Source organism: Mustela putorius, unplaced genomic scaffold (assembly GCF_011764305.1).
Source record: "Mustela putorius furo isolate JIRA1106 unplaced genomic scaffold, ASM1176430v1.1 tig00003850_pilon_pilon_pilon, whole genome shotgun sequence".
NCBI lineage: Eukaryota > Metazoa > Chordata > Mammalia > Carnivora > Mustelidae > Mustela > Mustela putorius.
Genome location: NW_025422002.1, coordinates 13,708,165 through 13,735,270, shown reverse-complemented (window position 1 = coordinate 13,735,270; position 27,106 = coordinate 13,708,165). Strand labels below are relative to the sequence as shown.

Below are 27,106 nucleotides of genomic sequence, written 5' to 3'. Positions count from 1 at the left end.
GGGATCCATCCCAGAACCCTGAGGTCATGACCTAAGCTGAGGTTAGCCACTTAAACAGATGAGCCACCCCGGCACCCCTATGTGTTTTAAATGTTTATGAAAAAAAGACAAAGAAGATGCATCAGCTGTACTTCAAAAAAAAGAAAAGATGTAAGAGTTTTCCATATATTTTAGATATTAGACCCTTGTCAAATATATAATTGGAAAAAAAAAAAAAAAGGTGAGCTTTCCGTGGCGATAGCACTCTCATGACCATGGTGAACGTTCCTAAACGGACTTTCTGCAAGAAGTGTGGCAAGCACCAACCCCACAAAATGACACGTACAAGAAAGGCAAAGACTCTCTATGCCCAGGCGAAGCGGCATTTTGAAAGGAGGCGAAGTGGCTATGGTGGGCAGACTAAGCCGATTTTCCAGAAAAAGGCTTAAACTACAAAGAAGATTGTGCTGAGGCTTGAATGTGTTGAGCGCAATTGCAGATCTAAGAGAATGCTGGCTATTAGGAGATGCAAGCATTTTGAACTGGGAGGAGATAAGAAGAGAAAGGGCCAGTGAGTCAGTTCTAAGCTTCATATTTTGTTATATTATGAAGACAATAAATTCTTGAGGTTATATTCACTTCATTTGGTTGCTGTTGGTCTTTTAAGAGGGAAATAAACTAGTGCCATCAATAAAATTCTCCTCGTGGGGCAATTTATGCTTGGAAAAAGAAAAAAGAAAAAAAAGAGGTGAAAAATATATGACTGAGACTGTATGTGGTCCACAAACCTTAAATATTTATGGTGTGGCCCTTTACAGAAAGGCTTTGCTAACTTCTGTTTTAAAGACTTCTTTCTGTCCTTCCAGAAACCCAGTCATATATTCATTCATCCCCCTGCCCATCTATCTGTATAATCAAATTCTCGTCCAATCATGTACCCAGCTTTTCAACCACTCATCTGTCCTTTAATCTATGCCCCCTTATGCCATATCTGTGTTCCCGCTCATACCTTCCTTCAGTTCATCCACTATTCAGAGGTCTACCCATCCCTCCAGCCATCCAGTCATCCTCCCGTCCACCCATCCACTCACCCACCCACTCACCTGTCCATCCAATCATCCATCCACCTGGCTTATTCCTCTTGAATCAGACATCACAGGATTTTTACAGTGCCTGTGTGGCACTGAGATGGGCTTTCGAGCCCCTAAGATAAATAAGGCCTGGAATCTGCCCTTGAATAGGTGTCTCTTGTTTGTGGGGGAAAGAATGGAGTGGGGAGGAGAAATAGGTGGACAGGTATGCTACTCCACAGTAAGTATAATTTGCACAATTAGAGTTTTGTGCAAAATCAGCAGGGGAAGGGAGAGACTTATTCCCCTTTGGGGTATCTAAGAAGACTGGCAAAAGAAGTACCCCTAAGATAGACTCTGAAGGAACCTGATGGAAGAGGGCACGTAAGGCAGGTGGTCAGCATGGAAATTCTCACAGACCTGAAAGTACATGATATGTCTGGAGAATGGTGCATCGTCACACATGGTTAGAACATGAATAAGTTTGGAAAGGCAGGTTGGAAGTGGAATTGGGGGTTGAATGATTGGTCCAAAAACCAAGTACCTGAAATGCCAGGCCAGGTAGTGAGTCATTATAGACCTTGAACAGTTACGTCCTGTGGATATCATCAGTGCTGTGTTTTCTCATATTAAAAAAATAAATAAATAAAAATCCCTCCCTAGCAAGAGCTGAAAAATTCCTACCATGGGTTCCTCCTTTGGCCTAAGGCATTGAAGCCCTTTTCAGAAGCCAGTCTGCCGGGTGCCTGGGTGGCTCAGTGGGTTAAGGCGCTGCCTTTGGCTCAGGTCATGATCTCAGGGTCCTGGGATCGAGTCCCACATCGGGCTCTCTGCTCGGCAGGGAGCCTGCTTCCTCCTCTTGCTCTCTGCCTCCTTGTGATCTCTCTCTGTCAAATAAATAAATAAAATCTTTAAAAAAAAAAAAAAAAAGAAGCCAGTCTGCCAACAGGGAGAGGTAATCCTGGAAGTTATCACCATCTGATTCCCCAAGAGAGGCCCCCTCCTCTAAGATGCCCATCAGACATGATCTGATCCCTCCCCACCTACCTCTCTGGTGCTGCCTCCTACCACTTTCATTGTTCGCTTTAGCGAACTCTAGGCCTTCCCACTCTTCTTCACATACTACAGATGCATTTCCATTCCATTCTGCTGTCAGCTCAAAGAAGTGGTGCCCAAAACTTCGTGGCAGAGCAACCATATTATTATGCTTTCAAATTCACTGGACCAGAGGTTTGGACCAGGCAAGGTTGGAAGAATGTGTCTCTGCTCCCCAGTGTTTGGGGAGGACTTCAGGACCAAGGGAAACTTGATGGCCAGAGGTTAGAATCACCCCAAGTGTCATCTTTCATGGCTGGTGGTTAGGGCTGGCTATTGTCTGGGACCTCATTTGGGCTGTTGACCAGAATACTTACTTGTTGCCTCTCCATGTGGTCTCTCTGCTTGGGAAAGTTTGGGCTTCCTCACAGCATGGTGGCTGCATTCCAAGACTTGGTGTCCCAAGAGAGAGCTAAGAGGAAGTGCGTGGCATTTTTACATTCCAGGCTTAAGTCACGTAGCACCACTTATATCATACTCTAGTAGTGGAGAAAGTCACATACGTCTACCCAAGTTCAAGGGGAGGGGATAGTTTCCAGCATCAGTGGGAGAAATACCAAGCTTATATTGCATAATGACCATGTGAGATAGGAGATATTGTTATGAGCCATTTGGGGAAAATATAGTCTGGGTCAACTGGAAATCAATTGGTCAAAGTTCGGTTCAACTCAGTGGCTGTGCTTCTTATATGTTCATTCTGGGACCCAGGCTAAAGGGACAGCAGGCAACCAGGGAAGGCCCTTCCCATGGTGATGGCAGGGAACAAGCAGAAACACCAGAGGTCTTCTTCTGAGATTCAGGCTCATGACTGGCCTATCATCACTTCTGCCCAATGCCATGCCCTTGCCCAAAGATGGGGGATAGTGATCTGCTCTCCCTAAGAAGAGGCCATGGCAAGGGTGTGGATGCTGGGGGAGGGTAAGGAACCACAGCTGTGCCTCCTCTTCTGCACCATCTCATACTTCATTTTATTTTCTTCATGGAACCTTTCATATCTAAAATCATCTAATTTATGTATTTATTTACTTATGTCGTATTTTCATTTTTGTTCAGCTCCAAATACTTTCTAATTCCCCTTGTGATTTCTTCTTTGACCCATGAGTTATTTAAAATTATGTTGTCCCATTTCCAACTATTTGTGAATTTCCCAAATTTTCTCTTACTGCTGATTTTTAATTCTATCCTAGTTGGAGAATGTGCTTTGTGTGGTTTTAAACTTATTGAGATTTGTTTTTGGCCTGCCATATAGTCTATCCTGGAGAATGTTCCATGTGTGCTTGAAAAATGTGTGTTTTCTGCTCTAGCTGGTGGGTGTCCTATAGATGTCACTTAGGTCAGGCTGATTGGTGGTGCTGTTTGAGTCTTCTCTATCCTTGCTGGCTTTCTGTCTCATCCTTCTGTCCCTTACTGGGAGTGGGGTATTGATTAATGAGTTGTCTCTCTCTCGCTTCCATTTTGCTTCATTTATTTTGGGGCTATTCTCAGGTGCTTATTTACTGTCTTATCTCCCTCACTAAACTCAATGTTCGTTGAGGGCAAAGAGCTTGACTGGTCCCATTGCCAGTGTCTTGTGAGGCCTGGTACACCATCAGGGCTCAGTAAATATCTGATGAATGAGTGATGGTGGGGCTAATCCTTCCAGCAGTCTTACCACTTTTTCAGTCAGAAATCTTTCCCAAGCACCTCTAATGTGCTGGGTACTGGGTCCTTGCCCTTCAGGAACTGACAGTCTAGGAAGGAGACAAGCACAAAAGGGACAATATTAGTACAATGATAGGGGTGTACTGAGCCTGAGAAGTTCAGAGGAGGCCCCCGTCCGAGTCTTCTGGAACCTGGAGAAGGATTCCCAGAGGAAACATGTCTAAGCTGATACCTGAAGGATGGGGAGCAGTCGACCAGGTGAGGAAGCTTGTACCTGGCAAGAGGATTTGCATATGCAAAGGTCTGGAATCATTCAGAAAGTGGCATCTTTGGGAGCTGAAAGAAGTGTTGCATGGCTGTGGTGTGTGCATGAGTGACAGAGTGGTGAGACGTGAGGGGCAGAGTGGGCAGGGTCCCATGAATCGTGTTGGGGGTTGGGTCTGATCCACTGAATGTCTGTGGGGAGGCCATTGGGTGATTCCAGCAGAAGGTGACACTGGACTGGAGTACTGTGGGCAGATTGGAGGGTGATGTGCTTGGTGATTGATGGCTGTAGGGGGCGGGAGAGGAAGAAAGGGGTCCAGGCTGACCTCAGATATGTGACTTGCTGACTCACCAGAGCAGCAAATGTTGGAAGGGGTCTATCTAGACACAAGGGTGATGAGGAGTTTAGTGTGGGTTCTGTGAAGTGTGAGGGGTGGGGGAAGGACATCCCAGTGATTGCTGGGCAGAGGATGTGCACCAGAAGTGATTAAGTGTGGAGATATCAACTGAAGGCCTGGAAGTGGCTTGGAGTTCCAAGGGAATGTGTGGGATGGGGAGGGGGTTTCAAGCACTGGGGACCTGGCAGGTTTTCGGTTTTGGGGGAGGGTTGTTTTTTTTTGTTTTGTTTTTTCAATTTATTTGAGAGAGAAAGAGAGTGTGCAAGAATGTGAGGAGGGGCAGAGGGAGAGGACCAAGCAGACTCCCCACTGAGCAGGGAGCCCAAGGACAAGAGCGAGGATGATGATGACAACAAGGCAGGGCTCAGTCCCAGGCCCTGCAGCTCCATCCCAGGATGCTGAGATCATGACCTGTGCTGAAGTCAGGCGCTTAACAAACCAGCTACCCAGGTGACCCTCCTGGCAGGTTTTTGTGAAAGGGTCAGATGGACTAAGGGAAGAGTATTAGGAGAACACAGTGCAGAAAGGCAGATGAGAAGCTTCTCAGGTCCTCCCTGAATCTGTCCCCTGATAGCACCTCCCGCACCCACCTTGCTCTGTGGTGGTAGCCGCCTGAAAGGGCATCAGGAGTGCCCAGGACAGAGCCAGATTTCTCAGACTGCTTGGAGGAACAGGACAGCCCTCCCTTAGCACTACATGCATATTTAATTCAACCGTGGCCTTGGCGCTGACAGAACTGGGGCAAGTGCAGGATCTAGAGGGACTCAGTGTCAGATTTATGAGTTTATCTGAATTGTTGCTATCAGTTTGCCTCCGATTACTGTCCCTTCTTTCCTCTCCAAGACAGCTCTGGCTTTTCAGCACAGCCAGTGTCCAGTGTACCTGGACACTGGTGCCGTAGAGGAGGGCGGCATGGGCATCTGTTGACCTTCTGTTGTGTGCTTGACAGTCACATACGTTATGTCTTTTAACTACACACACTCTGTACTCAGTAAAGAGTTCTCAGATGGTTGAATGAGTCCAAAACTGAGTCTCAGAAAAAATGAGTGACTTGCCCAAGGTCACACAGCCTGTAAGAAGTAGGGCCAGGGCCATATGACTCCAGAGCCCTGAGAAGGGGAGGAAACAAACAGAAGTAGAACAGTCTGTTTAGGTTTAGGGAGCATTAGGAGGGGGGAATCAGTGTGAGCAGGAGGAAGGAAGTCAAAGAAGGCTTCCTGGAAGAGAGGATGTTGAGATGGCATTGATGGACAGAAAGTAGGAACAGGCCTTCCAGGGGATAGGAGCAGCAGGAACAAGTGGACAGAGTGGAGGGTTTGGGGGTGTGGGGTTTATAGGAAGTGTGACTAGAAAGCTGATCTTCAGGGAAAGCCTGAATATCATGCCCCAGGGCCTTTCAAAAGGGAGGTAGAAGAATTTGGGAGCCCTGAGGACTTGAGCAGGGCAGATGCAGTGAAGGAGTTTGGGGGAAGGTTGGTCTTGTGGGTTGGATGGAAGGGGGTGATGCTGGGCGACCAAGAGGTTAACCCAGGCCAAACTCCTAGATGGCCTCAAGCTGGGGAAGTTGTGTGGATCTAGGAAGATTGTGTGTCTGTCTCTTACTTTTATCTTTGTACCCATATCCGCAGACAACATTAAGAAGTAAATTTTAATTGAGTGGAGAAGACCCTGTTTCTGAGTTCTTGCAGGCTCTCCCAGGGCACAATCAATGAACTCATTGATCTTTGTGGACTCAGAGAGAGACGGATTTTGGTTCAGTGTGAGATGTGCTTTCTTTCCATTTGAGCTGCCAGGGAGGGGGGATGAGCTCTCCGTACTGGGAAGTATGAATGTAGTAGCTCTTGGGGAGTTCTCAGGAAAGGGGTTCCTACCCCACATGTGTGGGGTTCAAGAAATTCAGTTCAAGAAAAGGAATTTCTGGGTAACCCTGGAAAGTCTCTCTCCCTTTTAATCCTTCACCCTGAGATGGCCAGTGGAACTCAGACATTTTTAGCCATGGAAGCTTGTCTTCAAATGGAATTTTACCTGGAACCCCGAAGACTGGCTAAAAGGAGAGATGCTTTGGTTCAAAGGTGGGTGGAGGCCAAAGTTTGGGCCCTGCCTCTACCTCCCTTAAGGTACCTCTGCTTGCCTCCCTCTGAGGCTCCATGGAGCAAATAGTGAGAAATAGTCGACCAAGAAAGTGGTTTTCCCAATGTGATCCCCGAACCAGTGGCACCAGCATTATCAGGGAACTTATAAGAAATGCATATTCTTGAGCCCCACCCCACAGCTGTGAGATCAGAAACTCTGGGGGGGGGGTGGCCATCTGTGTTTTAATGAACCCTCCAGGTGATGCTGATGGGCAGTACCATTTGAGGCCCACAAACAGATGATCCTGTAAGGTTCCTTCAGCACGAGTTCTTTGTGATTCCCTGCCCCTTCAAGACAAGCATCCTCTAGAACACTGGTCCCCAACCCTGGTTGTGCAAATAGCCAGAAGCTTTAAAATAGATGGGGTCTATTCATTCAGCACAGTTATAAACAAAGCTCGGTCAATCTAAGGGTGAAACTTAAGTGAATGAGACACAGTCTGCTCTCTGCATAATTGGAGAGAAGATAACAAACATACAGAGTAAGTACATAGCCTGACAATGCAAAATTTTGCAAAGCCATTGCTTTTCAGGCTGGGATACACATAACCCTGCCTGAGGTATGTAGTAGTAGGTGTCCAACAGGACACTTTTCTATGAGCTTCTGCTTTGCTTTAGATATATATTTTTAAATAAATTAAATCACACATGGATATATTTTAGAGAATAATGTAAAACATGCCTTAATACATAAGCTAAAATATGAGACTTCAGAGACTTTCTGAAATCAGGGTGGTTCCCTTCAGGCTGTGACCCCAGAGTTCTGGAGGCTGTAGACTGACTGCTGAAGTAGCCCAGGAGACCTTCATAATGGAGGTGGCATTTGAAGCAGCTTTAAAAGATGAACAAGAGGGGCGCCTGGGTGGCTCAGGGGTTTGGGCTGCTGCCTTCGGCTCGGGTCATGATCTCAGGGTCCTGGGATCAAGCCCCGCATCCGGCCCCCTGCTCCGCGGGAAGCCTGCTTCCTCCTCTCTCTCTCTCTCTCTCTGCCTGCCTCTCTGCCTACTTGTGATCGCTGTCTGTCAAATAAATAAATAAAATCCTTAAAAAAAAAAAAAGATGAACAAGATATGGATTAGATGCCAGAAGCACAGAACAAAGACACAGAGGCTGGAAAAGAGGATTCCTGTAAAGCAGTGGTGCTCAAAGTGTGATCCCATGACCAGCAGCAGCAGCAGCATTCATTACCTGGGACCATGGAAGAAATGAAAATTATCCAGCCCCATCCCCAGCCTCCCAAATGGAAGCTCTGGAGGCAGGCCCAGCAATGGGGGGTTTGAATAAGTCCCACAGATGATTGTGAAGCATGCTCATCTTGGAGAAGTTCCTGGTATGCAGAGTGAGCAGGTGTGGAGGTAGGTTGGACCATGAACTCCAGGCCCAAGACTTTAACTTTAAATGAAGGGCTTGGAAGAGATACGAGGCAATCGGGGAAAGGAGCCTTGTCTTCCCTTACCCAGGGACCTCAGAGAGCAGCTTTCTTTTTAAAAAAATGTTTTGTAACTTAAATACAGTTACATGCACAAATCTTAAGGGCAGGGCTTAAATTTTTCGTGTGTGTGTGTGTGTGTGTGTGTGTGTGTGTGTGTGTCTCTCTCTCTCTCTCTCTCTCTACTTGTAACTACCACTCATAATATTTTCATCATCCCAGAAGATGCCTCTGTGCCCCTCTCCAGTCCATGTCACCCACCAGAGGTTACCATTATTTTGCTTTCCACCACATTTGATTGGTTTAGCCTGTTGTTGGACCTCATACGAATGGAATCACGAGTTACGTATTCTTTTGTGTCTGGCTTCCTTAGCACAACGCAATACGTGAGATTCATCCAAGTATTATTCTGTGTCGATATACCACCGTTGGTGTATCCATCCCTTTGTTAATGATCATTTATCTCAGGCTATTATAAAGCTGCTGTGAATGTTCTCACACATATCTTGAGGGAACATGAGCAATCATTTCTCCTCAGTATCTACCTGGAATGGAATTATTGGCTATAGAGGAAGCACAGATCCAGCTTTTATTAGGAACTGCCAAATAGGTTTTCAAAGTGGTTGAAGTGATACATATTTCCACCCCCAACATCTGAGAGTAATGTTCCTCATGCTGCGAGTACACTGGTATTGTCAGTCTTCGTACTCGTGGCCGCTGATGGTAGTTTCTCATTGTGGGTTTAGCTTGCGTTTCCCCGATGGTTGATGAAATTGAGTATCTTTTCTGTTTATTAGCCATTTGGAAATCCACATTTGAAGTCTTTTGCTTATTTTTTAATTGGGCTGTCTGTCTTTTTCTTACAAATCTGTAGGGAATTCCTTAAATATTCTGGACACAAGTCTATTTTCAGATACGCGCACTGTGAATATTCTCCCAATCTGTGGTCTCCCTATTCCATTTTTTAATAGCTTAGTTGAGATGTAAATCTCATTCTATACAATTCAACCATGTAAAGTGTAAAATGCAATGGTTTTTAGCATGCTCAGAGCTATGTAATCATCACGACAGTCAATTTTAGCATATTCTCATCACCCCAGAAAGAAAGTACAGTCCCCTAAGCTGCCGCTCCCCATCAGCCCACCTCAGCCCTAGGCACCCAGCTGTCTAGTCCTGTCTCTGTAGATTTTCCTGTTCTTGACGTTTCACATAAACCGTACCCTTTTGTCATCGATGTCTTTCACTAGTATAATGTATTCAAGGTTGTCCACATTGTTGTATGTCTCAGTACTTCATCCCTTTCCATGGCTAACATCCCGTTGTGTGGATAGGCCACATTTTGTCTATCCATTCATCAGCTGATGGACATTTGAGTGCTTCCCACTTTTTGACTATTCTGAAAATGCTTCTGTGAACATTCATGGATAAATTCTTGTAATGAACATATGTTTTCCATTCTCTTAGGAATATACCTTTAAGTGCAATTGCTGGATCATGCGGTAACTTTTTAACCTTTTGAGGAACCACCAGCTGTTTTCCAAAGTGGCTGCACCATCTTAGATTCCCACTAATAGTGTGTGAGTGTTCCAATTTCTCCCACCTCCTTGCAGGACTTGTTTTTATCTGTCTTTTTTGTTATGGCCATCCTGGTGGGTACAAAGTGAGATCTCATTGTGGTTTGATTTTGCATTTCCCTAATGACTAATGATGTCAGACATCTTTTCATGTGCTTCTTGGTCATCTGTATATGTTCTTTGGAGAAATGCCTTCAAACCCATTGCCCATTTTTTAATGGGTTATCTTTCCATTGTAATTCTGCATACAAGCCCCTTATCAGATCTGTGATTTGCAAATATTTCCTCTCATTCTGTGGGTTGTCTTTTCACTCTCTCAAGAGTGTCCTTTGAAGCATAGAAGTTTTTAATTTTTGTGTAATCTAATTTGTTTTGTTGCTTGTGCTTTTGGTGTCATATCTAAGAAAGCTTTTCTAGTCCCAAATCACAAAGATATACTCCCATATTTTCTTTAAAGAGTTTTATAGTTTTAGCTCTTACATGTAAGTGTTTGATTCTGGGTTAATTTTTATAGATGGTATAAAGAAGGAGTCCAGATTCATCCTTTTGAATATGGATATCCAAATTTCTCAGCATCATTTGTTGAAAAGGCTTTTTTTCCCCACTGAATTTGCTTGGCACCCTTGTTAAAAATCACCATAAACATTTCTGGATTTATTTCTGGGTTCTTAATTCTATTCCCTTGATCTTTATCTCTGTCCTATGCCAATAGCACGTAGTCTTTTTTTTTTTTAATGATTTATTTATTTATTTGAGCTAGAGAGAGAGAGCGAGCAGGGGGAGGTCCAGAGGGAGAGAATCTTCAAGCAGGCTTCCCACTGAGCAGGGAACCCAACATGTGGCTCAGTCTCATGACCCATGAGACCCTGACCTGAGCTGAAACCAAGAGTCAGTTAATCAGCAGCTACCCAGGCACGCTGATACCACACAACCTTGATTCCTGTAGCCCTCTAGGAATTTTTGAAATAAGGAAATGTGAGTCTTCCAACTTTGTTTCTCTTTTCCAAGATAGTTTTGGCTGTTCTGGGTCCCTTGTATCTCCATGTGAATTTTAGAATCAGCTTGTCAGCTTATCCTTTAAAAAAAAAAAGGGCAACTGAGATTTTCATGGGGGTTGAGATGAATCTGTATATCACCTTGGGGAATATTGCCCTGTTAACAGTATTAAGTTGTGAATATGAGGCATCTTTCCATTTATATAGGTCTTCTTTAATTTGGTTTTTTTTTTTTTTTTAGAGAGAGGGTAGGGGCCGAGGGAGAGAATCTTAAATAGGCAGCACCCAGTGCAAAGCCCTATGTGGGGCTGGATCTCACAAACCGGAGATCATGACCTGAGCCAAATCAAGAGTCAGGTAGTTAACTGACTGGGCCACCCATTCTTTAATGTCTTTAATTTCTTTCAGTGATATTCAGTGATACCCATTCTCTAATTTCTTTCAGTGATGTTTTGTTGTTTCCAGAGTACAGGTTGTATGCTTTTGTTAAATTTATTCCTAAGCATTTTATTATTTTTCATCTTACTTTTTCAATTATTTTAAACTTCTGTCTGTCTATCTATCTATTTTAAAGATTTATTTTAGTGAGAGAGTGAGCACAGGTAGGAGGGGCAGAGGGAGAAGGAAAGAGAATTTCAAGCAGACCCCACACTGAGTGTGGAGCACGGAGCCCAGCACAGGGCTCAATCTCACCACCCTGAGATCATGATTTGAAAGTCGGTCCTTCAACTGTGCATCCAGGCGCCCCTGAACTTCTATTTAAAAATAAATTCAATTTTGGGGCACCTGGGTGGCTCAGTGGGTTAAGCCTCTACCTTTGGCTTGGGTCATGATCCCAGCATCCTGGGATTGAGTCCTGCATCGGGCTCTCTGCTCAGCGGGGAGCCTGCTTCCCTTCCTCTCTCTCTGCCTGCCTTTCTGCCTACTTGTGATCTGTGTCTGTCAAGTCAATGAATAAAATCTTTAAAAAATAATAAAAATAAATAAATTCAACTTTACAGAAAAGTGACAAGGATAGCAGTAGTACATAGAACAACCAAATTCCCTTTTTCCATATTCAATCTGTTAACATGAAGTCCAATTTATTTCTTTTTCTGTATGGCTCATACTTTTTATATACAGTTTAAGAAGTCTAGGGACCCCTAGGTAGCTCAGTTGTTTAAGCTTCCAGCTCTTGATTTCAACTCAGGTCATGATCTTGTAGTCATGAGATTGAGCCCCACATTGGGCTCTGAGCTGGGCATGGAGCCTGCTTAAGATTTTCTCTCCCTACCCCTCTGCCCCCGCTTCCTCTTCCTCCCTCTCTTAAGAAAAAAAAAGTCTTTGTGTGCCCCGACACAGAATTGTTTTCAGGGTTCCAAAGTATTCTCCAGTGACTGACCAGGCCAAGTGAAGCCATGTCTCCTGGATAGCTCATGGCCTGCCAGTGCATGTTTGTGATACATGTGGGTCTTGGTTGAGTTTTGTGTGTGTTTGGCCAGATGGGATCCCAGTGAGTGCACTTGACTTTTGGCAGCAACATCAGTGGTTTGACATTCTGACTACCCACCAATTGTTTAGTCCAGAGAATGGAGATACTGTGCTGCCCAGAAAACTCAATAGTAGGTTTGGAAAAGAGAAAAAGGGGCCAAGGGACTAAGCCCTGCAGAGGAGGTCCCTACTTTCACCATCCCACCCACAAGCCCAGGACAGGGTTCTGAGAACCTGTGAACTCCAGGAAAACTTGTCTGGGCTCCAGAGCCAGAAAGGCAGTCCTCACACTCGGGCCTCTCCACCAGGCTGTCTTATGGTCTCTGTGGTTGGATAGAAGCCCTGGCCATCACTCTGGAGAACTGGGTTCTCCACCTCCTTGACCTGAGCAAGTCACTTCCCTGTCTGTGCCCATCTGTAAATGTGGAATTGGCATGGAACAAGGGAAAGAGCCAAGACTTTGGAATCAGGTTGACTTTGGCTTGAATCTTGCCATCTTAGTGGCTTTGGGCAATTTATTTAACCCCTCTGGACCTGATTATTTTATTGGCAAAAGGAAATAATACTGCCAAAGTGAAAGGGTTGTTCTGAGGACTAGATGGGAAAGTGACTGTACAGTGTTGAGCTTAGATGGCGCACAATGTTCAGTATATGTTGACTGTTGTGTTGCCACTTTCACTGGTCTGGGTGCTGGGGTTACAGACCTCAATCTAGGGGAGAAGGAAAACATAAAAACGAATCATCCTAAAACATAGCAGAAGGCAGTGTGCACAAACTCTGTGAAGAAGGTATTTGTATCCCCATTTAGCAAAGGAGGAAATTGAGGTCCATAGAGATGAAGTGACTTGCCCAAGGTCACACATACACAACTGTCCAGGTAGACTCATTTGTGTTCTTTAGGCGTTGGCTTGGAGCCTAGAATCTCTAAGGCTGGACAGGAGCTCCACAGGGATCTGGGAAGTGAACATGGTGAGAAGGTGGACTACATGAGGAAATCCTTGAGCCCAGAGGGGGTTTGTACTGGACCCTGCAGGCATTAGGCCATTCAGTTCTTCTTCCTTAATATCTCTCATCCATCCCCTCTCTCCATCCCCATGACCACCATTGGGTCTGGGCCTCTCTCCTGGATGACTAGGACAGCCTTCTCACTTGTCTTGCCCTCATTCTGGCCACCTTCAGTTTGTTCTTCCAACAAAGTAAATTTTCTAAGATAGAAATTTGATCCAGTAGTTCCCTGTCATCCCGGAATGAAACCCAAGTTCCTTTAAAAGTCTGCAGGGCCCTGTGGGATGGGTTCTCTGTATGATCTTCCAGTGCCATCATATTCTAATCCTGTACATTTTCTGCAAGGTGCACACACACACTGTACCCAAGACATACTCAAGTTACTTCCTTCTCCACCTCAGGGCCTCTGCACATGCTGTCCCTCTGCCTGAAACACTCCCCTCTTATCTCAGTGGAGGTGTTGCCTTTCTGGCATGCTTTCTGAGCAGTAAGCCAGGTCTCCCTTGTGGCCAGCTGTGGCTCCTATGCTTTTTCCATTACAGCACTTAGACCTCTGAGTAGAAATTGTGGTTTTACTCCTCTTTTTCTCTAGATTGCAAACTCTTTGAGGGCAGAATAGCATTTCCTAATTTCACTCTTTCCTAAGGGCTTCGTGCAGAACAGGCAGTCAGAATATATGTTGAATGAATAAGGGGATAAAAGCCGGGTATCTCCTACCTCCTTTTTTTCTTCCATCTGAGAGACCCTGGTTGCAGTAATGGCCAGAACTATTGAGACAGCAGAAACCTTTCAGGGAGTGATGGATGGTGTGGCTGGCACTTGGCACCGCCAGCCGATGCATGAGTTTTAAGAATGGATGTTTGTGGCGAGTCCAATTATGCTCTGGTTTTTGAAATGAGTCATGTTGATGATGGCCATACTGCCCATTGGGACTGAGTCAATTTAGTGAGAATTAATTACAGATGAGAAACTAGCTTGCAGAGTAGCTAATATTTCAGTTCCCTGGGGTCCAATGCACATGCAGCCATCAATCTTGTCTTTGCTTGTCCTTCCTTCTCTCCCTCGCCTTCACCCTCTTTCCCTTTATGTGCTGGTCTGGGCGGCAGAGTGACCGAATTATGATCTTGGCTTCCCTGTGGCTCACTCTCCTTTTCCGTTAATTAAAGGTCTTTCAGTCAGTCAGTAGTCAGTGAGTACTATAAAACTCCTGTGTCACATGCTCTGTTGGACTTTAGAAACACAGCAGGAAACAAAACAGAAGTGACCCTGCTCTGAAGATGTCATAACTACAATATAATCACAACTGCCATGGGGACAGCACTTCATAGTTTACAAAGCATGTAAACTATGAAGTGCTGTCCCCATAGCAGTTGTGATTTTAAACGTCAGGATGAGCCTCTCAGCAGCCTTGTGCTGTGTTTAGTGGTATTGTCATCCCCATTTTACAGGTGAGGAAACGGAGGCTCATGTAGGTGACAGCTTGTCCACAGTCATCAACTGCTCTTTTGGTGTATCTGAGCTTGAACCTGGCGCAGAGCCAATAACAATGTGTTGAAAGTCCTGTCAACCAGCTGCCCAATCAAGAGGGATTACTGTCTACATCAGGATGTTTTCTTTCTTTCTCTGGGATGCCAAGGCTGAGAAGAACCTGCAGAGCTGGAGGCTGGGTCCTAACCATGGAGACTCATAAGGAAGAGTGGGAGGGTCCTCCTGCCCTGTGTCAGCAGAGAAACCCCGACTCCAGGTTCAGAACAACCCCAGTGTCCCAGAGCCAGCTGTGGGCGGAAATAAGAACTAAACACCACCTCCCCCTACTTGCCTCTCACTTGTAGATGACACTTTCTCCACCCTCTGAAACGTGCTTTCAGGAAAGGCTCTGATAGCTTAGGGGCAATGGGATTTGGTTTCTAATTATAGCTCTAGCATGTGGCATCCACTTAAGGACACTCATGCCTTCAGCCAGAGAGTCTCTTCCTTAGTTCAAGATTCAGCCCCAAGTTTCTGACCTCAGTGATGGGACTAGAGGTGTCCTGAGACCTTCAAATTGCACTTGACTGGGGCTGATGAGGGCCGGCCTCAGGAAAAGCCGGCTCATCCTCCCTCCTTGGGACCGCAGGCCAGGGTGAGCTGTCCTCTTCTCATCCTTCCCCCCAGTTCCCGGCAGAGCAGGTTGCAGCAGCAGGAGGTCAGCTTCAGACAGGATGAGGTGTTCAGGAAGTAGAGACCTTCGTAACCCCCACATCTGGTGTCCTCTGTCTGACGGCAGCCTCATTACAGATACTGGAGGAGGGGAGGGCACAGAATGTGCTACCTCTCCCATTCTCTGTCCTGCTCTCTCGTCAGTCCCTCCTCCCCTATCTCTTTCCCTTCCATCGTTCTCTCTCTCTCTTTCTCTCTGCTTTCTCATTTTTCTTTCTCTCTCCCCTTGTCCCTCTCTCTGACCCTGACCTAACTCCCTGCCTTTTTTTCCTAGCCCTCCCCTTCTCTTGCATTCCTTTACTGTGAGAGAACATCAGTAGGACTTCCTGGAGGAGGGGCTGCTCATCCTCTCTGGCATTTTCCCCTTTCAGATCTCAATGTAAAGAGACCATTCTAGCAATGAAAATCGTTCAGCAGTGGAATTAACTGTCTTGCTCAGTAGTGAGTTCTCCATCAGGGAGGCAATCAAACAAGGCAGTGTGTTCATCTTTCCTAAATATTATAAAGGTGATTTGACCTTTATTTGGACTGGACCACCTGACCTCTGATGCTAATGTTTTTCCTAATGAGCACTGCTCCACAATTTGAGGTGGTTTCAGTATATTCCATATATTTAAAACTACAGAGCTCTGGTTCATGCAAGAGCAGGTGTATTTAAAGGTAAAAACTTGTTCTTGTGAGAAAAATGTTTTGCATTTGTTATCATTTTAATGTTCATTCAATTTAGTTGAATTTTTAAGTAATTAATCATAATACAAAAATTTTAGAAAACAGGGAAGAAAAAAATCATTCCTAATCTTAGAGCCCTGATATAACTACTGTTTATATTTTGACTGATTTCCTTTTAGCTTTTTCCTTTGTTTCTGTTTTACAGAACTGTGTTAAGGTAGAAAGATAACTTTGTTTCCCTTCTTGATTCCTGGCTCTAGGATATGAAAATCTGTACATAGTCACCATCTGTATCATTTTCAGTGACTGCTTAACACACCATAGAGGAATTGCCTGTGATTTCTTTAGCCTTTGTTTTATTTTTATTTATTTATTTTATTTATCTATTATTTAAGATTTTTATCTATTTATTTAGACAGACAGAGATCACAGGTAGGCAGAGAGAGAGGAAGGGAAGCAGGCTCCACGCTGAGCAGAGAGCCCGATGCGGGGCTCAATCCCAGGATCCTGAGATCATGACCTGAGCCGAAGGCAGAGGCTTTTAACCCACTAAGCCACCCAGGCACCCCTAGCCTTTGTTTTAAAGCAACACAGTGCATGAACCTTTTCAAAGATGGATAATGGTAGAGCACTTTATATTACTTCAAAGAGAGGGTTACCTGAAGAGCATGACCCAAGTTCAGGAATGAACATGCTTAACACCCTCCACTGTAGCAGGCATTATATTGGGTGCTTTTGGGGCACGAGTTATCTGTGATCACCAGGTGTGTGTTATCACCCCTGTTTTACAGGTGAGAATGCTGGGGTCTGAAATGCTGGCCAAAAGTCCTATACTATCTGTGTAGGTCAGGGCTTCAAAGCCGTGGGAGGAACTCCCAGGGAGGACTTGTGCTCAGTCCTGTGAGCTGTGGTAACAGGCCTTTGGTGTTTCAGGATTTCCACGGAGCCGTCATGAGGGCCTTGGATGAAACAGACCAGGAGGGCAAGGACACGTTGGCCAGGGAGGAGCTGAGGCGTGGCCTGAGTGAACTCCCAGCCATCCGAGACCTTCATCAGGGGATCCTGGAGGAGCTGGGGGAGAGACTGTTGCACTGGTGAGCTGTCCATGGACTCCTGCCCCTACTTCCCTCCATTACACTGGGTGGGGGGCTCTTAAAACCCAGCATGTGAAATGGTGTCTCCATTTGACCGATGCAGAAGCTGAGACACAGGTGTTCAGTCACTTGCCTAAAGTAAAACAAGCACGAGGGTCAAGATGGGGTTGCCACCCAGTAATGTGACTCCAGCGCTCACCAGTGAACACTGTGCTGGTCAAAAGGCTTAGTTCTCGCTGTCCCGCCCCCCTCCCCGGCTGCAGGGAGGGCCAGCAGAAGGTGGCTGACGTCTTCCTGGCCCGGGAGCAGGATTTTGACCACCATGCCACTCACATCCTGCAGTTCGACAGGTATCTGAGTCTGCTCAGTGAGAACTGCCTGCATTCTCCCCGGCTGGCAGCTGCTGTCCGTGAGTTCGAGGTGGGTCCCTTGGTCCTCTAAGAACCTGCCCTAAGGATACAGGGTGGGGTGGGCATGGAAGGGCTTATTGTAAATCAGTAGGGCTTCTTGGTAGGTCTGAGGCCAGAGGGGAAGACCTGGCTGGGGGAGGAGAGGGTGACCCAGTAGGAGGGAAGACCTAGAACCAAGAACATTCCCTCATGGATGATCGATGACAACTCTTTGAGCCCCCATCATGGTGAGGGTTTTAGTCCTGTCCCAGTAGAAAAGCATAAAGCAAGCTGGGGCCGCAGCCACTGGAGTGACCAACAAACTGGGTATCCAGTTACTAGACAGAAAAATGGGGGCTTTTTCCCTTTTATTAATATTAGATGCAAAAGCAGGGATTAGTAGATCCATGTTACTGAATGTAGCACTGAATGTGAGCGTGAAGGAAGGAACTGTCACAGCACGGTGGTGCTAATCTGGGAGGCCTTCCTGGAGGAGGGGATCCTAGTTTTATAGATTGGGGAGAAGCTCAGTGTGACAAGGAAAATGTGTGGATGGAACAGTGTATGAAGGATGCCGTGAGCCTGGTGCCTTGAGACAGAGGTCTCTGATGGAGTTTTGTCCTTCTTATCTCTTGGGAGCAGCAGAGTCAGCAAGGAGGTGGCCAGAATGTGAAGCACCGGCTGCTGCGGGTGGTTCAGCGCCTCTTCCAGTACCAAGTGCTCCTTACAGGTGGGCCCCACAGGAGGTCAGGATGCACTGAGATGTTTTTGGGGGGGGAGGCACCTGAGAAGGGGTGCTGGTGATGGTGGCCAACTGTGTGATGACAACCTCCCCTCCCACCATGGGGGTGGGAGGGTAGGGGGAGGACTACTCTCAGTTCCTGGCACCTGCTTCTCCAGACATGCTAGACTCTGCCCCCACCTTCCCTCCAGCTGAGCTTTGGACCCCCTGCTGCCAACATGGAAACCTCACTTCAGTGGCCACCTTCTGTGTCTTACTTCAGCCTCCCCCATCCTAAAACAAAAAAAACTCGTCCCTTCCCCCATTCTGCATTTCCTCGGTGGGTGTCTTGTTTCCCTAAAGCTGTTCTTATCACCAAGCACTTCTTATGGCCCAATCAGTGGACATTTTCCACTTTGAACCTGCTGTGACCATCTCTGTGGCTTAACCATTGACCACTTTCTGCTTTTCAGCCCTCTCATTCTGAGGCTTCTCTTTCCCCCTGCCTCCCTGAGACCTCTCTACTGCCCTTCTCCATCTGTATTGACAACCTCCCTACGTCAACTCTTTCATTAATGTTAGTGTTTCTTGGGGCTCAGTGCTAGGTCCTCTTCCCTTCCTTCCTGTATTACAAACTCTCCACAGGGAGTCATCCCCCCCTCCCCCCACCTGCCAGAAACACCACACCTCTCTCCTGAGCTCCAGACTCATTTACCCAGCTGACTCCCAAATGGACAAAGACACCACGCCCGAGGAACTGCTGTCCCAGTAAGAGAGATGGACACCCACACATAGAGCTATGCGTGTAATTCCAGGTAGTGACCAAGGCCATACGGAAAGTATATTAGGGCCAACAGACATGGAATTTGTTCATTTAATTCAGCGAACGTTTATTGAGCATCTACTGTGTACAAGGTTCCGTGCTAGATGCTAGAGATACAGCAGTGAATTAAACAGCCAAAACTCTGTGACACTGTGGAGTTTATACTTTAACAAACTAACAAGGAAATAAAGATATGTCAGTGATAAGAACTCTGAAGAAAATAAAGTGGGCTGAGGGGATGGGGCATAATCGGGCTCTGAATTAGATACAGCACTCAGGAAGGACCTCTCTGAGGAGGTAACACTCCATAGAGATCTCTGCCAAGTGAGGACATGAAGATCTGGAGAAAGAGAGTACCAGTAGAGGGAGTAGTGAGTGCAAGGGCCTGAGGGTATTAACAGGCTTGGCGTGTTCAAGCAATAGTAAGAGTGCCAGCATTGCCAGAATGAGTGAGTGACATGGAGAGGTCACTAGAGAGAGGCCAGCCCATGTAGAGCTTTTGGGTATAAATGTGTTAAAGGTTTAATATATCACACTCCAGTGTGTTGATGGTCACATCTGTTCCCCCAGTAGACAGTGTGCTTCTCAAGAGGCAGGGATTTACCTTGTCTGTGTCCATATGCCAAAGGCATAGCACAGTGCCCCGCACACAGCAAGCACTCAATGGAGACTTGTTGAATGAGTGAATGACTAGCAGTGCTGGCAGTGATGCTGGTGATGATTCAGGAGACTGTTTTGTTCTAGTGTGGTGGTGTGGAGGGCTAACAGGGTGAGAGGGTAGATACCCCATTCTTCTGGCACTTATCTTCAAAGTCTGGAAGGGGGGCTTCTGCTGTGGACAGGAGGGACTGGCCTCCCAGGGGCAAACTAACCCTGGCTCTTGTTCTCCTTGAAGACTTTTTTTTTCCCTTGCAGACTATTTAAACAACCTTAGCCCGGACTCAGCTGAGTACGATAACACGCAGGGTAAGTGCAGCATGAACCTGGAGGATGACATGTTCCTCTTTAGGTCCCTGTTCTCCCAGCTCTGGTGCAGGATATAGCCCCGTCCCTAGCAGCTGGATATGCAGTGGGCAGGAAACCTCTGGGGCTTCTGAGATGATTCCCCCTCACCTCAGGCCAGGCATCCCTGGGATGGGCTGTCATCCAGTCAAAGAAGCGGGCAGTAATCAGGATTTGGTGCTAGGAGGTGGTGTCAGGTCTCAAAAAGTCACCGTAGTGTCCCTGTTTCCTCCCAGTTCTATGTGACTGCCCGTGCATATGAACTACCAGGGCAGTCCCTATTTTAACATATTCAGTTTACAGCCAAGGGAACTAAGGTATAAAATGGTCAAATCACTGTCAAGGACACTTAGGCAGTAGCAGCACAACAAGGGTTGGGCCTGTAACCTGATCCAGCTGTGGGAAAACTTGGTGCCATCCACAGACAAGCCCCTGCAATGGCAGTGATCTTGGGGAGTGGGTGGGAGAGCGGAGAGGACAGAAGAGAGGCGAGGATGGTGGCTCCTGGACTGGCCCTCCTCTACAGAAGGCCTGCTATCTTCTCTGCTTCCCTCCACAGGTGCACTGACTCTCATCTCCAAAGTCACAGACCGTGCCAATGACAGCATGGAGCAGGGGGTAAGTCTGTTTCCTGGGCTCCTTCTCTGGGATTCAGGTCTAGGACTCCCTCTAGGCTGCCCAGGTCTGCCTTGTGATACTCCACTTCTGGGGGTGCTACAGGCAACCATCTGCTGGGACCTGTTAAAGAGTTCTTGGCCCTCGGCTTCTGGCCCTGACAGTTGCTGTGTGACCTCAGGTACTGTGTATTCCTGTCTGGGTCTCTGGTTCACCATTACAGTAGTGCGGGGGCTACAGACTTGTACAGATCTGGTGAGTAATGTCCTGATTGTGGTCTGAGACCCTGTGCTTCAGCACCTGGAGTGCCTTGTAAGTTACAGATTCCTAGGCACTCCTTAGAATATCTTTGGGGCAGGTCCAGGGATATACATTTTTAACAAATGCCCAGGTAGCTATTTTGCTCACAAAAGTTTGAAAACCACTTGTCCACAAGAATATGTGAGCTCTAAGTGCACGCCTGGTTCTGCTAGAGTGTACCTGGTATTTAGTAAATAGTTTTCTGCCAAGGATGGCCAACTTTATCCCATGTCCCAACTCTATTCGAGTGGTATGTTGATTACTTGTGTCCCATATTTTCTGCTCCACTAAAATGAGACTAGAGCTTTGTGTTGAGAAGTATCCTGAGGCTGATTCCTAGCTCAGGGGGAAAGGAGTTTGATGGTCAGTGATATGTTCCACAGGCAGAGGTGGGAGTGATGGTGCTATGCCTGCCGAGTCCTTCCTCAGCTCTGCTGTGGCAAATACACAGAGCATCGTTTTAGTGAGTCATCCACAGGTAGAAGAAGAGGAGGAGAGTCACATCTATGGGACACCTACTCCATGTCAGTCTTGTGTTGGGGACTGGTGATACAGAGTTAAGACATGAATCCCAGCACAGAGGATATCACAGTGTATAGAGGAGTAAACATGTGGACATGATAAGCATCATAAGAGAGAGAGAAAATGCTACATGGTTCAGAGAAGGAAGCCATCCCTGCCATCCGGGGCTGTGAGAAGAGATGATGTGGAAGGTGCTCCCATAGGGAGCACACATGCCTCAAAAGCAGACAGAGGAAAGTTGTGCCCAGAAAGGGGCCTAGCCTGGGCAGAGGCATGGAGAGTGAGAAGCATAAGTCACATCAGAGACAGAGAGCAACCCAGCATAGGTGGAAGATGGCAGCAGGGTAGATGAGGTAGGACAAGAGTCTGAAGAGATGGTGTGCTGAGTATGGAGGCGAAAGGCAGCTGGATGTGAAAATCGGTACATCAGACATGTCATCATCATCGGGATGTCTGCCCTCCAGCTCTAGGGTCCATGAACTCCTTGGTGCATGTTGTTTTGGCATCCTGTACATACATAAGATTTCCTTCAGTGTAGCCACAGACGGGAATGCTTTGGCGTCCCTTGCCCTGTTGTGACGGACATAGCAGCAGATGGTCTGGCTTCTCTGCATCTCGCTTAGCCAGGGATGCCTCTGTTTCCTAAAAGGAAGACTGGTCCAGGAAGGGCCTTGTCTTCCCTCCTGCAGGTGGCACCCTCCTGCAGAAGGAACTGGAGGCGCTGCAGCCGGAGCCCCCGCAGTGCCTTCCCCCAGCTTTCTTGAAGACTGGGGTTAGGTGCTGTGCCTGGCACAGGCTGGCTTCTGTCTCTCCAGCTGCCTGGGGATACCACACTGGGCCTGCTCTGGATTAGCAGCCCCTATTGCACACTTCCTGGAATCAGGCTAGGACTCTGCCTGGGCCATAGACAGGTGGGTCCTGCCCAGTGCCAGAGCAGAGCTCAGTGGCTTGAGAGGCTAAAGGACAGGCTGGGGCTCTGCCTCTCCCTCCCCATGGCCACTACCCACCTCAGGCCTCATCACCTCCAACCCTGCCATTTCATTCAGAGTGATCCTGTTAAAATATGACTGGTGATGCCATTCCCCCATTTTATAAAGCCTTCTACATCTCCACATTGCCTTCAGTAGAATCTGGGAAGTACTTATTGGTTGTAAGAACCATGGAAGGTTTCCTGGAGGCGGTAGCATTCACGTGGGTTTTATGCTCACATCAAACCATTGCTGTAACTCCCCACAAAGGTAGCTAAGTTGGAGATACATTTTCTAGGACGAGCCACATCCCACCACCGTAAAATGGGGCCCAGTACCCATCTGATACCAGGTCTGAAATGCCACTGATAAGCTCACTAGGAGAGAGTACTGACAACCAAGCCAAATTATAAATCCATTTAGCAGCCTGTTAGCAGAAAACTGTTAGGTGATGGGAGAGGCTTTGGGAAGTGTGACTCTAAGAGCAGTGGCCAAGGTGACCCCTCCCCTGCCGTGATCCTCATATTTTGGTGGAGGGCAAGGGAACAATGGGAGCAGTAAGGAAGACGGGATGGGAAAGTTTTAGAAGGGGGAGAAGTCATCCTCACCAGCTTTTCAGGAAAGGCTGTGGCAAATTCCTGTGTAGCATCCTTCTCCTGGTGACCACGGCTGCCTCTGTTAGCAGGGGATCATGCCCTGTGTTCTCTAATCCTCAGGGGAACTATTATCAGCCCAGTGTCACAAGCAAGGAAACTGAGGCCTGGAGAGACAGGTTGCTTCCTCACGATCCCTCGGGTCTCGGCGTGGGAGCTGGGTTTGAACGGGAGCCTTTCTTAGCCACCAGCCTGACATGCCTGCACGTGTCACTTACACGTTCAGACCTGCAACCTCACACATATTCTTGCATGAAAACATATCCACCTGTCCATGCACATGGTCCTGCTCCTTTCACTGACACACAGAGATGTACACAAGGATTGTTCCTCTCTTTCCCACATCGGGTCTGTCTTTTCTTCACCCAGCCCTGAGTAATGTCATGAAATGTAGGCCTGGAGGTTTAGAGTTGGCTCCAGGTTTGTGAGCACTGGGAACTCCTTCAGGAACTGGTCACAGGTTGCATCAGAGAGTGGAGGCACTTTGCTTCTAACTGTAGTCACTCAGACCAAGCCTCAGATTCCCAGAAGGAAAATCCCACCTCTGCTTGCAAGTTCAGGCTTTCGAGGTTTTATATCAAATTAGCCATTGACTGTCCTCTTCCTCATAGCATGAAAGTAAACTGTCTCCCTTTAGAACAGAGTGAGGGGACAGGTGTATGTCTGGGCTCTCTGATTTTCACTGTCATTTTTTAAAATAGACTTTAAAAAAAATTTGTATTGAAGTACAATACACGTAACATAAAATGGACCATCTTAGCCATTTCTTTTTTTTTTTTTTTAAGATTGTATTTATTTATTTGACAGATAGAGACCACAAGTAGGCAGAGAGGCAGGCAGAGAGAGAGAGGAGGAAGCAGGCTCCCTGCTGAGCAGAGAGCCCAATGCGGGCTCCATCCCAGGACCCTGGGGATCATGACCCGAGCCGAAGGCAGACGCTTTAACCCACTGAGCCACCCAGGCACCCCATAAAATGGACCGTCTTAGCCATTTCTAAGTGCACTATTCATCAGCAAGAAGCACATTGACATTGTTGTGTGACCATCACCACTGTCTGCCTTTAGAACTTCCGCACCGGCTCCAACTGAAACTGTCCTGACTCAACACTGAGCCCTTCCCCCAGCCCCTGGCAACCACCATCTTACTCTCTGAACAGATTTTATTTCTTAGAACAATCGCCATTATTCTTAAGTCCCTGTCTGATGGTTCTAATATTTGTGTCACCTCTCCTTGTTTCGTTGAATGCTTTATTTCTTGAAAATGAGTTGGGCTTCGTTCTTGCTTTTTATATTTCTCATAATGTTTGATCGAACACCGACATTATGTGTTGGAAGAATTGTGGAGACTGGGGGAGTATCTACCCCAGCAGTGGGAGTGCCTGCATTTTGATTGTGCCATTTAGGTAAGGGGTGGGAGTTGGGTTTGGGTTCTGTTACTGCTCTGTCACCTTCAGAGCCCCACAGATGTCACACTCATCCAGAGGGGGGCTGCTATTACCTGGCACTGTTTGTGCGGCCTGAGATGCCAGAGAGCTTTTCTTACTTTTCTTCTCTACCTGTAGCTTTTAGCAACCCCTGCACCACAGAAGGGGCCTCTCTCCATGCTCTTGCCCCTTCTCAGAGGGAGACTACTGTTTCCTGTTGTGCAGCACTACACTCCCAAGTCTCTGCTCTCTGGGACAAGCCTTGGTCTTAGGCAGGGCCTGCTAGCCAGGCTTTCTCTGCCGTGCTGACCCCCCTCTGCATGGTAGCCAAACACGGCTATGGCTGTGGCAGGGCTTGGGTAGGTTTCTGCTTTGTATTCATGCACAATCCTGGGCCCAAGGGGGTACCTCCTTCTCCTCAGGGAAGACGGCTTTTACTTCTGCCCTTTCCCAAGGAGCAGTAAGTGGCACTTGGCCTGTCCTCTGGGAGTGGATTTCTTGGCCTCTCCCAGGGGCTGAGGGTTTTATACAAGAGAGGGGGCTGGGATTTTATGCCAGTCCCCCAGTGGCATCCTGCATGCCTTCACCACCAAGGGGGCTCCTTTCTGGCCCTCTGCCCTGCCCCTCGTCTTCCTGTGAGCACCTGGCAGGAACTGCTAGAAAAGGGTTCGCAAGTGACTGCAGATGTGCCTGGTGTCTGGGGCTCTCTGTTATTCTAAACTGTCCCACCAGCCCACACCTGACCTTTCAGAATCCATTAACATTTTAGCTGCTTTCTTCTCATCCTCCTTTATGCTGGCCACCTCTTCCTCCTGTGTGTTGGCAACAGTGCATGTGTCTTACATCGCTGTGAAGGGGCTTGTCAATCTTTGGGATTCAGGTCCGTTGGTGGCCTTGGGACTTCAGCTCACTATCAGATGTAAGAAGAGCCAGGGCTCTGTAGATTAGCCTTTTCTTATTATCAGGCTAGGGACACTGTTCTCTTGCAGCATTCTACATCACGAGTGGAAATGGAACAACTGCTACACATTTCTTTTTTTATTAATTTATTTATTTTCAGCATAACAGTATTCATTATTTTTCACCACACCCAGTGCCCCATGCAATCCGTGCCCTCTATAATATCCACCACCTGGTACCCCAACCTCCCACCCCCCCGCCACTTCAAACCCCTCAGATTGTTTTTCAGAGTCCATAGTCTCTCATGATTCACCTCCCCTTCCAATTTACCCCAACTCCCTTCTCCTCTCTAACACCCCTTGTCCTCCATGCTATTTGTTATGCTCCACAAATAAGTGAAACCAAATGATAATTGACTCTCTCTGCTTGACTTATTTCACTTAGCATAGTCTCTTCCAGCCCCGTCCATGTTGCTACAAAAGTTGGGTGTTCATCCTTTCTGATGGAGGCATAATACTCCATAGTGTGTATGGACCACATCTTCCTTATCCATTCGTCCGTTGAAGGACATCTTGGTTCTTTCCATAGTTTGGCAACCGTGGCCATTGCTGCTATAAACATTGGGGTACAGATGGCCCTTCTTTTCACGATATCTGTATCTTTGGGGTAAATACCCAGGAGTGCAATTGCAGGGTCATAGGGAAGTTCTATTTTTAATTTCTTGAGGAATCGCCACACTGTTCTCCAAAGAGGATGCACCAACCTGCATTCCCACCAACAGTGTAAGAGGGTTCCCCTTTCTCCACATCCCCTCCAACACATGTTGTTTCCTGTCTTGTTATGTGTAGCATTTTGTGCCCAAAACTATGGACAGGATAAAAGACTCTTCAAGGCAATTTCCCTACATACAATTTTCACCTGCATAACGCTCAGGGGGCACCCACCCCATGGGTTAGATGCTCATTATTTCTAGTATAATGGTGTGCTGTACAGAGGGAAGGGAGGCATGTCCCTGCATATTGTGGATAACCCAGTGAGGGCCAACAGTTCCCAGACACACTTATTTTTCTTCAAGGAGCACAGATGTGTTTCTTCCCCTGGTGGAACATTTTCTGGATTACTCTCCCTCAGAGGCTCCCCCTCTCCCCCAAGGCTGTAAGCCCAGAGAGACAGTCTGGTCTGGAGTCTGGATGCTCCAGGCCTTATGGGGTATGCAGATGTAGAGTAGGAGCCCTGGCCTGGAGATATATATCGATATCAGATAGCACAGCAAGGGCAAGTGACTTTGCCCATGGCCTGCAGAAGATGGCAACATCGGATCCAGGCCCAGAGGGGCTAGCCTGAGGATAGGCAGGCCACGTGCTGGGTATCCTGCAGACCCATGCCCAGGTCCTGAATCTGCCACTGACAGGAGGTCACATTTTGGGCAAGGCCCTTTTTGGTTCTGTTTTCCTCCTCTGAAGTAGAAGCAATGCCACTCCTAACAGAGGGAATACGACCCCTTGAAGGGGTCCTGACCATCTCTCCCTTGCTCTCCTCCCACCCATAGGAAAACCTGCAGAAGTTGGTCCACATTGAGCACAGTGTTCGGGGCCAAGGGGATCTCCTCCAGCCAGGAAGGGTGAGTGCCACCGCCGCCATGGGCAGGGACAGAGGGCGGCCTGGTAGGCAGGCTGCTGGGTGAGGCTCTGATAAGACCCATTGTTCAACTGGGCTGGTCCCAGACAGGCCTGGCTGCAGGTGCTGTTTACCCATGGAGGGAGGGAGGGCAGGGCC

The 27,106-nt window shown here is 47.2% G+C and overlaps 1 protein-coding gene and 1 pseudogene across 1 annotated transcript in view; both read left to right on the top strand.

Moving 5' to 3' along the window:
• The window catches only part of FGD5 (FYVE, RhoGEF and PH domain containing 5), a 123,025-nt gene that overhangs the window by 72,172 nt on the left and 23,747 nt on the right, over positions 1–27,106 (top strand). The window contains exons 6-11 of the mRNA XM_004738591.2: positions 16,854–17,014; positions 17,278–17,434; positions 18,046–18,133; positions 19,863–19,913; positions 20,509–20,567; positions 26,880–26,951. Of these exons, the coding sequence (XP_004738648.1) occupies positions 16,854–17,014; positions 17,278–17,434; positions 18,046–18,133; positions 19,863–19,913; positions 20,509–20,567; positions 26,880–26,951 (588 nt within the window). The remainder of the gene's footprint in view (positions 1–16,853; positions 17,015–17,277; positions 17,435–18,045; positions 18,134–19,862; positions 19,914–20,508; positions 20,568–26,879; positions 26,952–27,106) is intronic.
• Positions 158–1,863, top strand: LOC101674838 (annotated as a pseudogene).